This window comes from Haliotis rufescens, unplaced genomic scaffold, assembly GCF_023055435.1.
Source record: "Haliotis rufescens isolate VD_foot unplaced genomic scaffold, xgHalRufe1.0.p SCAF_117, whole genome shotgun sequence".
In the NCBI taxonomy this organism is placed as follows: Eukaryota; Metazoa; Mollusca; class Gastropoda; order Lepetellida; family Haliotidae; genus Haliotis; species Haliotis rufescens.
Window position 1 is genome coordinate 517823 of NW_025963799.1, and position 12994 is coordinate 530816.

At 45.0% G+C, this 12994-nt stretch overlaps 1 protein-coding gene across 3 annotated transcripts in view; it reads left to right on the forward strand.

Moving 5' to 3' along the window:
* Nucleotides 1-12994, forward strand: part of LOC124127531 (nephrocystin-4-like) — a 116697-nt gene that overhangs the window by 71669 nt on the left and 32034 nt on the right. For all 3 annotated transcript variants that reach the window (XM_048393193.1, XM_048393192.1, XM_048393194.1), the window contains 4 exons: nt 8564-8759; nt 9403-9497; nt 11082-11270; nt 11666-11758. In XM_048393193.1, the coding sequence (XP_048249150.1) occupies nt 8564-8759; nt 9403-9497; nt 11082-11270; nt 11666-11758 (573 nt within the window). The remainder of the gene's footprint in view (nt 1-8563; nt 8760-9402; nt 9498-11081; nt 11271-11665; nt 11759-12994) is intronic.

A 12994-nucleotide genomic window follows, 5' to 3' on the forward strand; every position in this document is an offset into this window, starting at 1 on the left:
CAACATGTGACCTTCACTAACATGTGTCTGTGTCCCCTGCCTGTGCTCACCCAACATGTGTCCTGCACTAACATGTCTGTGTCCCCTGCCTGTGCTCGTCCAACACATGTCCTGCACTAACATGTGCCTGTGTCCCCTGCCTGTGCTCGTCCAACACATGTCCTGCACTAACATGTGTCTGTGTCCCCTGCCTCTGCTCGTCCAACACATGTCCTGCACTAACATGTGTCTGTGACCCTGCCTGTGCTCGTCCAACACATGTCCTGTACTAACATGTGTCTGTGTCCCCTGCCTGTGCTCACCCAACATGTGTCCTGCACTAACATGTGTTTGTGTCCCCTGCCTGTGCTCACCTAACACATGTCCTGCACTAACATGTGTCTGTGTCCCCTGCCTGTGCTCACCTAACACATGTCCTGCACTAACATGTGTCTGTGTCCCCTGCCTGTGCTCATCCAACATGTGTCCTGCACTAACATGTGTCTGTGTCCCCTGCCTGTGCTCACCCAACATGTGTCCTGCACTAACATGTGTCTGTGTCCCCTGCCTCTGCTCACCCAACATGTGACCTGCACTAACATGTGTCTGTGTCCCCTGCCTGTGCTCACCCAACATGTGTCCTGCACTAACATGTGTCTGTGTCCCCTGCCTGTGCTCGTCCAACACGTGTCCTGCACTAACATGTGTCTGTGTCCCCTGCCTGTGCTCACCCAACACATGTCCTGCACTAACATGTGTCTGTGTCCCCTGCCTGTGCTCACCCAACATGTGTCCTGCACTAACATGTGTTTGTGTCCCCTGCCTGTGCTCACCTAACACATGTCCTGCACTAACATGTGTCTGTGTCCCCTGCCTGTGCTCACCTAACACATGTCCTGCACTAACATGTGTCTGTGTCCCCTGCCTGTGCTCACCTAACACATGTCCTGCACTAACATGTGTCTGTGTCCCCTGCCTGTGCTCACCTAACACATGTCCTGCACTAACATGTGTCTGTGTCCCCTGCCTGTGCTCGTCCAACACGTGTCCTGCACTAACATGTGTCTGTGTCCCCTGCCTGTGCTCACCCAACATGTGACCTGCACTAACATGTGTCTGTGTCCCCTGCCTGTGCTCACCCAACATGTGTCCTGCACTAACATGTGTCTGTGTCCCCTGCCTGTGCTCACCTAACACATGTCCTGCACTAACATGTGTCTATGTCCCCTGCCTGTGCTCGTCCAACACATGTCCTGCACTAACATGTGTCTGTGTCCCCTGCCTGTGCTCGTCCAACACATGTCCTGCACTAACATGTGTCTGTGTCCCCTGCCTGTGCTCGTCCAACACATGTCCTGCACTAACATGTGTCTGTGTCCCCTGCCTGTGCTCGTCCAACACATGTCCTGCACTAACATGTGTCTGTGTCCCCTGCCTGTGCTCACCAAACATGTGTCCTGCACTAACAGCTGTCTGTGTCCCCTGCCTGTGCTCACCCAACACGTGTCCTGCACTAACATGTGTCTGTGTCCCCTGCCTCTGCTCACCCAACATGTGTCCTGCACTAACATGTGTCTGTGTCCCCTGCCTGTGCTCACCCAACATGTGTCCTGCACTAACATGTGTCTGTGTCCCCAGCCTGTGCTCACCCAACACGTGTCCTGCACTAACATGTGTCTGTGTCCCCTGCCTCTGCTCACCCAACATGTGTCCTGCACTAACATGTGTCTGTGTCCCCTGCCTGTGCTCACCCAACATGTGTCCTGCACTAACATGTGTCTGTGTCCCCTGCCTGTGCTCACCCAACATGTGTCCTGCACTAACATGTGTCTGTGTCCCCTGCCTGTGCTCACCCAACACGTGTCCTGCACTAACATGTGCCTGTGTCCCCTGCCTGTGCTCGTCCAACATGTGACCTTCACTGACATGTGTCTGTGTCCCCTGCCTGTGCTCACCCAACATGTGACCTGCACTAACATGTGTCTGTGACCCTGCCTGTGCTCACCCAACATGTGACCTGCACTAACATGTGTCTGTGACCCTGCCTGTGCTCACCCAACATGTGTCCTGCACTAACATGTGTCTGTGTCCCCTGCCTGTGCTCGTCCAACATGTGACCTTCACTGACATGTGTCTGTGTCCCCTGCCTGTGCTCACCCAACATGTGTCCTGCACTTACATGTGTCTGTGTCCCCTGCCTGTGCTCATCCAATATGTGTCCTGCACTAACATGTGTCTGTGTCCCCTGCCTGTGCTCACCCAACATGTGTCCTGCACTTACATGTGTCTGTGTCCCCTGCCTGTGCTCATCCAATATGTGTCCTGCACTAACATGTGTCTGTGTCCCCTGCCTGTGCTCACCCAACATGTGTCCTGCACTAACATGTGTCTGTTTCCCCTGACTGTGCTCGTCCAACATGTTACCTGCACTTACATGTGTCTGTGTCCCCTGCCTGTGCTCACCTAACACATGTCCTGCACTAACATGTGTCTGTGTCCCCTGCCTCTGCTCGTCCAACATGTGACCTTCACTGACATGTGTCTGTGTCCCCTGCCTGTGCTCACCCAACATGTGTCCTGCACTTACATGTGTCTGTGTCCCCTGCCTGTGCTCACCCAACATGTGACCTTCACTTACATGTGTCTGTGTCCCCTGCCTGTGCTCGTCCAACATGTGACCTTCACTTACATGTGTCTGTGTCCCCTGCCTGTGCTCGTCCAACATGTGTCCTGCACTTACATGTGTCTGTGTCCCCTGCCTGTGCTCACCCAACATGTTACCTGCACTTACATGTGTCTGTGTCCCCTGCCTGTGCTCGTCCAACATGTGTCTTGCGCCACGCCCACCTTGCATGTGTTTACTCTGTGCTTGTATTGACACAACTGTGACCTTTCACCCCAGTTGGGTCGGCTTACTCTGCTAACTACATAATAGCTTGGGTTGCAATGGAATTGTGATAGTGCATGGATTCACTGTAAATTGTCTAACACCAAATTCATACTTATTCTGCATACAAGCCAAGTGCACTCATCCGACACATGTTTTCCTTTGCTTATACTGACACCTGTTGAGTGATCGCTCTGTTGATAGTTGAGACCTATGCCTTCTTTTAGGAAACCCTGGACAAAAATGTTGCTGCTTGTTTGTGTCTGAGTGTATCCCAGTTCAACTGTACACCAATACTAAATGGCCTCATGGCTTGAATGTTCACCTAACTCGTGTGTGTTTTGGTTTATGACCATGCTTCAGTACTCAGTGTCCAAGATAGGGCTTTGTTTCTTTGTTTGTTGTTTAATGCCACACTAAGCAATAGTCAAGCTAGATCTGCGGTCTGTAAATAATCAAGTCTGGACAGGTGTTCTCACAGTGTTGTGTGTACAGGTGTTTAGTACAGGTGTCCTCTACAGTGATGTGTGTACAGGTGTGAAGTACAGGTGTCTTCTACACTGTTGTATGTACAGGTGTTAAGTACAGGTGTCCTTTACAGTGTTGTGTGTACAGGTGTTTAGTACAGAGGTCCTCTACAGTGTTGTGTGTACAGGTGTTAAGTACAGGTGTCTTCTACACTGTTGTATGTACAGGTGTTAAGTACAGGTGTCCTTTACAGTGTTGTGTGTACAGGTGTTAAGTACAGGTGTCCTCTCCAGTGTTGTGTGTACAGGTGTCCTCTACAGTGTTGTGTGTACAGTTGTTAAGTATAGGTGGCATCTAAAGTGTTGTGTGTACAGTTGTTAAGTACAGGTGTTAAGTACAGGTGTCCTCCCCAGTGTTGTGTGTACAGGTGTTAAGTACAGGTGTCTTCTACACTGTTGTATGTACAGGTGTTAAGTACAGGTGTCCTTTACAGTGTTGTGTGTACAGGTGTTAAGTACAGGTGTCCTCTCCAGTGTTGTGTGTACAGGTGTCCTCTACAGTGTTGTGTGTACAGTTGTTAAGTATAGGTGTTAAGTACAGGTGGCATCTAAAGTGTTGTGTGTACAGTTGTTAAGTACAGGTTTTAAGTACAGGTGACCTCCCCAGTGTTGTGTGTACAGGTGTCCTCTACAGTGTTGTGTGTACAGTTGTTTAGTACAGGTGTTAAGTACAGGTGTCCTCTCCAGTGTTGTGTGTACAGGTGTTAAGTACAGGTGTCTTTTACAGTGTTGTGTGTACAGGTGTTAAGTACAGGTGTCCTTTACAGTGTTGTGTGTACAGGTGTTAAGTACAGGTGTCCTCTCCAGTGTTGTGTGTACAGGTGTTAAGTACAGGTGTCCTCTCCAGTGTTGTGTGTACAGGTGTCCTCTACAGTGTTGTGTGTACAGGTGACCTCTACAGTGTTGTGTGTACAGTTGTTAAGTACAGGTGTTAAATACAGGTGTCCTCTACAGTGTTGTGTGTACAGGTGTTAAGTACAGGTGTCCTCTACAGTGTTGTGTGTAAAGTTGTTAAGTATAGGTGTTAAGTACAGGTGTCTTCTACAGTGTTGTGTGTACAGGTGTTTAGTACAGGTGTCTTCTACAGTGTTGTGTGTACAGGTGTTAAGTACAGGTGTCTTCTACAGTGTTGTGTGTACAGGTGTTAAGTACAGGTGTCCTCTACAGTGTTTTGTGTAGAGTTGTTAAGTATAGGTGTTAAGTACAGGTGTCTTCTACAGTGTTGTGAGTACAGGTGTTTAGTACAGTTGTTAAGTACAGGTGTCTTCTACAGTGTTGTGTGTACAGGTGTTAAGTACAGTTGTTAAGTACAGGTGTTAAGTACAGGTGGCATCTACAGTGTTGTGTGTACAGTTGTTAAGTACAGGTGTTAAATACAGGTGTCCTCTACAGTGTTGTGTGTACAGGTGTCCTCTACAGTGTTGTGTGTACAGTTGTTAAGTACAGGTGTTAAATACAGGTGTCCTCTACAGTGTTGTGTGTACAGGTGTTAAGTACAGGTGTCCTCTACAGTGTTGTGTGTAAAGTTGTTAAGTATAGGTGTTAAGTACAGGTGTCTTCTACAGTGTTGTGTGTACAGGTGTTTAGTACAGGTGTCTTCTACAGTGTTGTGTGTACAGGTGTTAAGTACAGGTGTCTTCTACAGTGTTGTGTGTACAGGTGTTAAGTACAGGTGTCCTCTACAGTGTTTTGTGTAGAGTTGTTAAGTATAGGTGTTAAGTACAGGTGTCTTCTACAGTGTTGTGAGTACAGGTGTTTAGTACAGTTGTTAAGTACAGGTGTCTTCTACAGTGTTGTGTGTACAGGTGTTAAGTACAGTTGTTAAGTACAGGTGTTAAGTACAGGTGGCATCTACAGTGTTGTGTGTACAGTTGTTAAGTACAGGTGTTAAATACAGGTGTCCTCTACAGTGTTGTGTGTACAGGTGTTAAGTACAGGTGTCCTCTACAGTGTTGTGTGTAAAGTTGTTAAGTATAGGTGTTAAGTACAGGTGTCTTCTACAGTGTTGTGTGTACAGGTGTTTAGTACAGGTGTCTTCTACAGTGTTGTGTGTACAGGTGTTAAGTACAGGTGTCTTCTACAGTGTTGTGTGTACAGGTGTTAAGTACAGGTGTCCTCTACAGTGTTTCGTGTAGAGTTGTTAAGTATAGGTGTTAAGTACAGGTGTCTTCTACAGTGTTGTGAGTACAGGTGTTTAGTACAGGTGTCCTTTACAGTGTTTTGTGTACAGGTGTTAAGTACAGGTGTCTTCTACAGTGTTGTGTGTACAGGTGTTAAGTACAGGTGTCTTCTACAGTGTTGTGTGTACAGGTGTTAAGTACAGGTGTCTTCTACAGTGTTGTGTGTAGAGTTGTTAAGTACAGGTGTCTTCTACAGTGTTTTGTATAGAGTTGTTAAGTACAGGTGTCCTCTACAGTGTTGTGTGTACAGGTGTTAAGTACAGGTGTCCTCTACAGTGTTTTGTGTAGAGTTGTTAAGTATAGGTGTGAAGTACAGGTGTCTTCTACAGTGTTGTGAGTACAGGTGTTTAGTACAGGTGTCCTTTACAGTGTTTTGTGTACAGGTGTTAAGTACAGGTGTCCTCTACAGTGATGTGTGTACAGGTGTTAAGTACAGGTGTCTTCTAGTGTTGTGTGTACAGGTGTTAAGTACAGGTGTCCTCTACAGTGTTGTGTGTACAGGTGTTAAGTACAGGTGTCATCTACAGTGTTGTGTGTACAGGTGTTAAGTACAGGTGGCATCTACAGTGTTTTGTGTAGAGTTGTTAAGTATAGGTGTTAAGTACAGGTGTCTTCTACAGTGTTGTGAGTACAGGTGTTTAGTACAGGTGTCCTTTACAGTGTTTTGTGTAAAGTTGTTAAGTATAGGTGTTAAGTACAGGTGTCTTCTACAGTGTTGTGTGTACAGGTGTTTAGTACAGGTGTCTTCTACAGTGTTGTGTGTACAGGTGTTAAGTACAGGTGTCTTCTACAGTGTTGTGTGTACAGGTGTTAAGTACAGGTGTCCTCTACAGTGTTTTGTGTAGAGTTGTTAAGTATAGGTGTTAAGTACAGGTGTCTTCTACAGTGTTGTGAGTACAGGTGTTTAGTACAAGTGTCCTTTACAGTGTTTTGTGTACAGGTGTTAAGTACAGGTGTCTTCTACAGTGTTGTGTGTACAGGTGTTAAGTACAGGTGTCTTCTACAGTGTCGTGTGTACAGGTGTTTAGTACAGGTGTCTTCTACAGTGTTGTTTGTAGAGTTGTTAAGTACAGGTGTCTTCTACAGTGTTTTGTATAGAGTTGTTAAGTACAGGTGTCCTCTACAGTGTTGTGTGTACAGGTGTTAAGTACAGGTGTCCTCTACAGTGTTTTGTGTAGAGTTGTTAAGTATAGGTGTGAAGTACAGGTGTCTTCTACAGTGTTGTGTGTAGAGTTGTTAAGTACAGGTGTCTTCTACAGTGTTTTGTATAGAGTTGTTAAGTACAGGTGTCCTCTACAGTGTTGTGTGTACAGGTGTTAAGTACAGGTGTCCTCTACAGTGTTTTGTGTAGAGTTGTTAAGTATAGGTGTGAAGTACAGGTGTCTTCTACAGTGTTGTGAGTACAGGTGTTTAGTACAGGTGTCCTTTACAGTGTTTTGTGTACAGGTGTTAAGTACAGGTGTCCTCTACAGTGATGTGTGTACAGGTGTTAAGTACAGGTGTCTTCTAGTGTTGTGTGTACAGGTGTTAAGTACAGGTGTCCTCTACAGTGTTGTGTGTACAGGTGTTAAGTACAGGTGTCATCTACAGTGTTGTGTGTACAGGTGTTAAGTACAGGTGGCATCTACAGTGTTTTGTGTAGAGTTGTTAAGTATAGGTGTTAAGTACAGGTGTCTTCTACAGTGTTGTGAGTACAGGTGTTTAGTACAGGTGTCCTTTACAGTGTTTTGTGTAAAGTTGTTAAGTATAGGTGTTAAGTACAGGTGTCTTCTACAGTGTTGTGTGTACAGGTGTTTAGTACAGGTGTCTTCTACAGTGTTGTGTGTACAGGTGTTAAGTACAGGTGTCTTCTACAGTGTTGTGTGTACAGGTGTTAAGTACAGGTGTCCTCTACAGTGTTTTGTGTAGAGTTGTTAAGTATAGGTGTTAAGTACAGGTGTCTTCTACAGTGTTGTGAGTACAGGTGTTTAGTACAAGTGTCCTTTACAGTGTTTTGTGTACAGGTGTTAAGTACAGGTGTCTTCTACAGTGTTGTGTGTACAGGTGTTAAGTACAGGTGTCTTCTACAGTGTCGTGTGTACAGGTGTTTAGTACAGGTGTCTTCTACAGTGTTGTTTGTAGAGTTGTTAAGTACAGGTGTCTTCTACAGTGTTTTGTATAGAGTTGTTAAGTACAGGTGTCCTCTACAGTGTTGTGTGTACAGGTGTTAAGTACAGGTGTCCTCTACAGTGTTTTGTGTAGAGTTGTTAAGTATAGGTGTGAAGTACAGGTGTCTTCTACAGTGTTGTGAGTACAGGTGTTTAGTACAGGTGACCTTTACAGTGTTTTGTGTACAGGTGTTAAGTACAGGTGTCCTCTACAGTGATGTGTGTACAGGTGTTAAGTACAGGTGTCTTCTAGTGTTGTGTGTACAGGTGTTAAGTACAGGTGTCCTCTACAGTGTTGTGTGTACAGGTGTTAAGTACAGGTGTCATCTACAGTGTTGTGTGTACAGGTGTTAAGTACAGGTGTCCTCTACAGTGTTGTGTGTACAGATGTTAAGTACAGGTGTTAAGTACAGGTGTCTTCTACAGTGTTGTGTGTACAGGTGTTTAGTACAGGTGTTCTTTACAGTGTTTTGTGTACAGGTGTTTAGTACAGGTGTCTTCTAGTGTTGTGTGTACAGGTGTTAAGTAAAGGTGTCCTCTACAGTGTTTTGTGTAGAGTTGTTAAGTACAGGTGTTAAGTACAGGTGTCTTCTACAGTGTTGTGTGTACAGGTGTTTAGTACAGGTGTCCTTTACAGTGTTTTGTGTACAGGTGTTAAGTACAGGTGTCTTCTAGTGTTGTGTGTACAGGTGTTAAGTACAGGTGTCCTCTACAGTGTTGTGTGTACAGGTGTTTAGTACAGGTGGCATCTACAGTGTTGTGTGTACAGGTGTTCTTGTGTCCAGTCTGTATATATGTGTTCCTGTAAGTTGGACAAGCTTGTGACTTCTCTGTCTTGTGCAGGTCACAGAACGGGACCCAGATCTCCTTCCAGCCCCAGCCTCAGATCCTGCCCCAGCAGACTGGGTACTCCCACGCCCAGCCCCCGGGGATGGGAGCCGTGTACCCAAACATGGCCATAGGACCAACAGGCATGTTCCCGATGTACCCGATGGGGCCCTCCGGGATGTACCCAATGAACATCATGCAGATGACAGATGTAAGTTCTTCAGTACTCCAGAACCAGCCTGATTGGCCAGTTGCATGCAAGTTGGTCAGCCGTCCTCTCCAGATGTCCTCTTCAGATGTCCTCTTCAGATGTCCTCTCTAGACGTCCTCTCCAGAAGTCTCAATATCATAATCAGCCAACACACCATTACTTAAACTAGGGCTGGCTGTCGATACAAATCATGGATATCAAAAATGATTAACTTAATATCTATCAGTTATTCATAAATATCTGAGAAGTATCTTTGAGCCAATACGCAAAAAAGATTCAGAAAGAAATCAAAATATTTCACTCCATTGGTGTTGCAGAACATTTATGCATGGATTACTATGTTGACATTTGAGTTATAACAAAAACAGATGCTTTCCGTCTTTGGCAATTAACATGATTGTTAATAACAAGTCTGTTTGGGTAAATCTAAACATTATTTCATCACAATAGTTAACAATTTTCATATCGATAATCATTAATATTTCTTCCCATTGACGATAATTCTGATTATCAATCTTTTATGCTAGCATTACTTACAACAACATGTTGTATATATGAAATAAACTTTAAAATAGATTCTTAGTTACAGCTACTTGCTACAGGGTCACAGTGACTTCTACATGTTGTCTGATGTCTGTTTCAGCCCGGCTCTTCACGCCTCACTGCCCCCGACCTCCACGAGCTGCCATTTACCCCAGTTCATGCTCCAGTCATGGCCCAGGGACCCCAGCCAAGAGGGTAGGTAGACAGGTGCCCCAGCCAAGAGGGTAGGTAGACAGGTGCCCCAGTCTGGAGGATAGGTGGACAGGGACCCCAGCCAAGAGGGTTGGTGAACAGGTGCCCCAGTTAAAGGGGGTAGGTAGAAACGTCCCCCAGTCTAGAGGGTAGGTGGACAGGGACCCCAGTCTAGAGGGTAGCTAGACAGGTGCCCCAGCCAAGAGGGTGGGTGAATAGGTGCCCCAGCCAAGAGGGTAGGTAGACAGTTGCCCCAGTCTGGAGGGTAGGTAGGCAGGTGCCCCAGTCTAGAGGGTAGGTAGACACGTGCCCCAGTCTAGAGGGTAGGTAGACACGTGACCCAGTCTAGAGGGTAGGTAGACAGGTGCCCCAGCCAAGAAAGTGCGTAAAAAGGTGCCCCAGTCAAGAGGGTAGGTAGACAGTTGCCCCAGTCTGGAGGATAGGTGGACAGGGACCCCAGTCTAGAGGGTAGACTATCCACTGTGTTCTGTAAAGGATGTTAATCTATGGCTATCCACTGTTCCGTAAAGGATGTTAATCTATGGCTATCCACTGTGTTCTGTAAAGGATGTTAATCTATGGCTAAACCCTGTTCTGTAAAGGATGTTAATCTATTGTTATACGCTGTTCTGTGAAGGATGTTAATCTATTGCTATACACTGTGTTCTGTAAAGGATGTTAATCTATGGCTATCCACTGTGTTCTGTAAAGGATGTTAATCTATGGCTATCCACTGTGTTCTGTAAAGGATGTTTATCTATGGCTATACACTGTATTCTGTAAAGGATGTTAATCTATTGCTATACACTGTGTTCTGTAAAGGATGTTAATCTATGGCTATACACTGTATTCTGTAAAGGATGTTAATCTATTGCTATCCACTGTTCTGTAAAGGATGTTAATCTATTGCTATCCACTGTGTTCTGTAAAGGATGTTAATCTATGGCTATCCACTGTGTTCTGTAAAGGATGTTAATCTATGGCTATCCACTGTGTTCTGTAAAGGATGTTAATCTATGGCTATACACTGCTCTGTAAAGGATGTTAATCTATGGCTATACACTTTGTTCTGTAAAGGATGTTAATCTATGGCTATCCACTTTGTTCTGTAAAGGATGTTAATCTATGGCTAAACCCTGTTCTGTAAAGGATGTTAATCTATTGTTATACGCTGTTCTGTGAAGGATGTTAATCTATTGCTATACACTGTGTTCTGTAAAGGATGTTAATCTATGGTTATCCACTGTGTTCTGTAAAGGATGTTAATCTATGGCTATACACTGCTCTGTAAAGGATGTTAATCTATGGCTATACACTTTGTTCTGTAAAGGATGTTAATCTATGGCTATCCACTTTGTTCTGTAAAGGATGTTAATCTATGGCTATCCACTGTGTTCTGTAAAGGATGTTAATCTATGGCTATCCACTGTGTTCTGTGAAGGATGTTAATCTATGGCTATCCACTTTGTTCTGTAAAGGATGTTAATCTATGGCTATCCACTGTGTTCTGTGAAGGATGTTAATCTATGGCTATCCACTGTGTTCTGTGAAGGATGTTAATCTATGGCTACACATTGTTTTCTGTAGTGGCATGGGGTTGTCCAGGGCGGCCTATGCTCGACTCTACTCGGCCGGCTTCCCGTCTGTCGTGGATCGGAATGGCGACCCCCCAGATGTGATTGATCCTGGCACGACAGTCAAAGTGAATGTGGCGAAGGAGATGGCAGATCCTTTGCAGTGTAACGAGGTTGTCTTCCAATTCTTAGCCTTTGCCAAGTAAGTTACTAAATATTACAAGTATTTTGCCAGAATAATCTTGTACAGGTAGTTAGTATTATCTTCTTGTTGACACCATTCAGGCTTTTCTAGGTCCTCACACTATAAACCTGATCCGGGTTAGTCTTCAGCAGCCCATGCTTGTTGTAAGATCAGGTGGTCAGGTTTGCTGACTTGGTTGATGCATGTCATCATATCCCAATTGCATAGATCGATGCTCATGATATGAATCAGTGGATTGTCTAGTCCAGTTTTTATCATTTACAGACCACCGTAATATAGCTGGAATATTGCTGGGAGTGACATTAAACGACAAACAAACAAACATCTATCTTCACACTATTTTATGCATTGACAAGATTAGAAGTTGTTATTTTGTATGTTTTCTGCTTCAGGTTTTCCAGTCAGCCAAATGGTTCTTCAAAATCTGCTGGCTCTGTGTTTTTCACATTCCAGTTCTACAGGTTTCCCCAGGTCACATCAGAGAGGTATGTAGAGCCAATTGTCATGCTTGGGTCAAGTGTAGAGCCAATTGTCATGCTTGAGTGAAGTGTAGAGCCAATTGTCATGCTGGAGTGAAGTGTAGAGCTAATTGTCATGCTGGAGTGAAGTGTACAGCCAATTGTCACATCAGAGAGGTATGTACAGCCAATTGTCATGCTGGAGTGAAGTGTACAGCCAATTGTCATGCTGGAGTGAAGTGTAGAGCCAATTGTCATGCTGGAGTGAAGTGTACAGCCAATTGTCACATCAGAGAGGTATGTACAGCCAATTGTCATGCTAGAGTGAAGTGTAGAGCCAATTGTCACATCGGAGAGGTACGTACACCCAATTGTCTTGCTGGAGTGAAGTGTAGAGCTAATTGTCATGCTGGAGTGAAGTGTACAGCCAATTGTCACATCAGAGAGGTATGTACAGCCAATTGTCATGCTAGAGTGAAGTGTACAGCCAATTGTCACATCAGAGAGGTACGACACCCAATTGTCATGCTGGAGTGAAGTGTAGAGCTAATTGTCATGCTGGAGTGAAGTGTAGAGCCAATTGTCATGCTGGAGTGAAGTGTAGAGCTAATTGTCATGCTGGAGTAAAGTGTAGAGTTAATTGTCATGCTGGAGTGAAGTGTAGAGCCAATTGTCATGCTGGAGTGATGTGTAGAGCTAATTGTCATGCTGGAGTGAAGTGTAGAGTTAATTGTCATGCTGGAGTGAAGTGTACAGCCAATTGTCATGCTGGAGTGAAGTGTAGAGCCAATTGTCATGCTGGAGTGAAGTGTAGAGCCAATTGTCATGCTGGAGTGAAGTGTAGAGCCAATTGTCACATCGGAGAGGTACGTACAGCCAATTGTCATGCTGGAGTAAAGTGTACAGCCAATTGTCATGCTGGAGTGAAGTGTAGAGCCAATTGTCATGCTGGAGTGAAGTGTAGAGCCAATTGTCACATCGGAGAGGTACGTACAGCCAATTGTCATGCTGGAGTAAAGTGTACAGCCAATTGTCATGCTGGAGTGAAGTGTAGAACTTTTTGTCATGCTGGAGTGAAGTGTAGAGCTAATTGTCACATCGGATAGGTATGTAGAGCCAATTGTGATGCTGGTGTGACGTGTAGAGCTTATTGTCACATCGGATAGGTATGTAGAGCCAATTGTCATGCTGGAGCGATGTGTATAGCTAATTGTCACATCAGAGAGGTATGTAGAGCCAATTGTCATGCTGGAGTGATGTGTA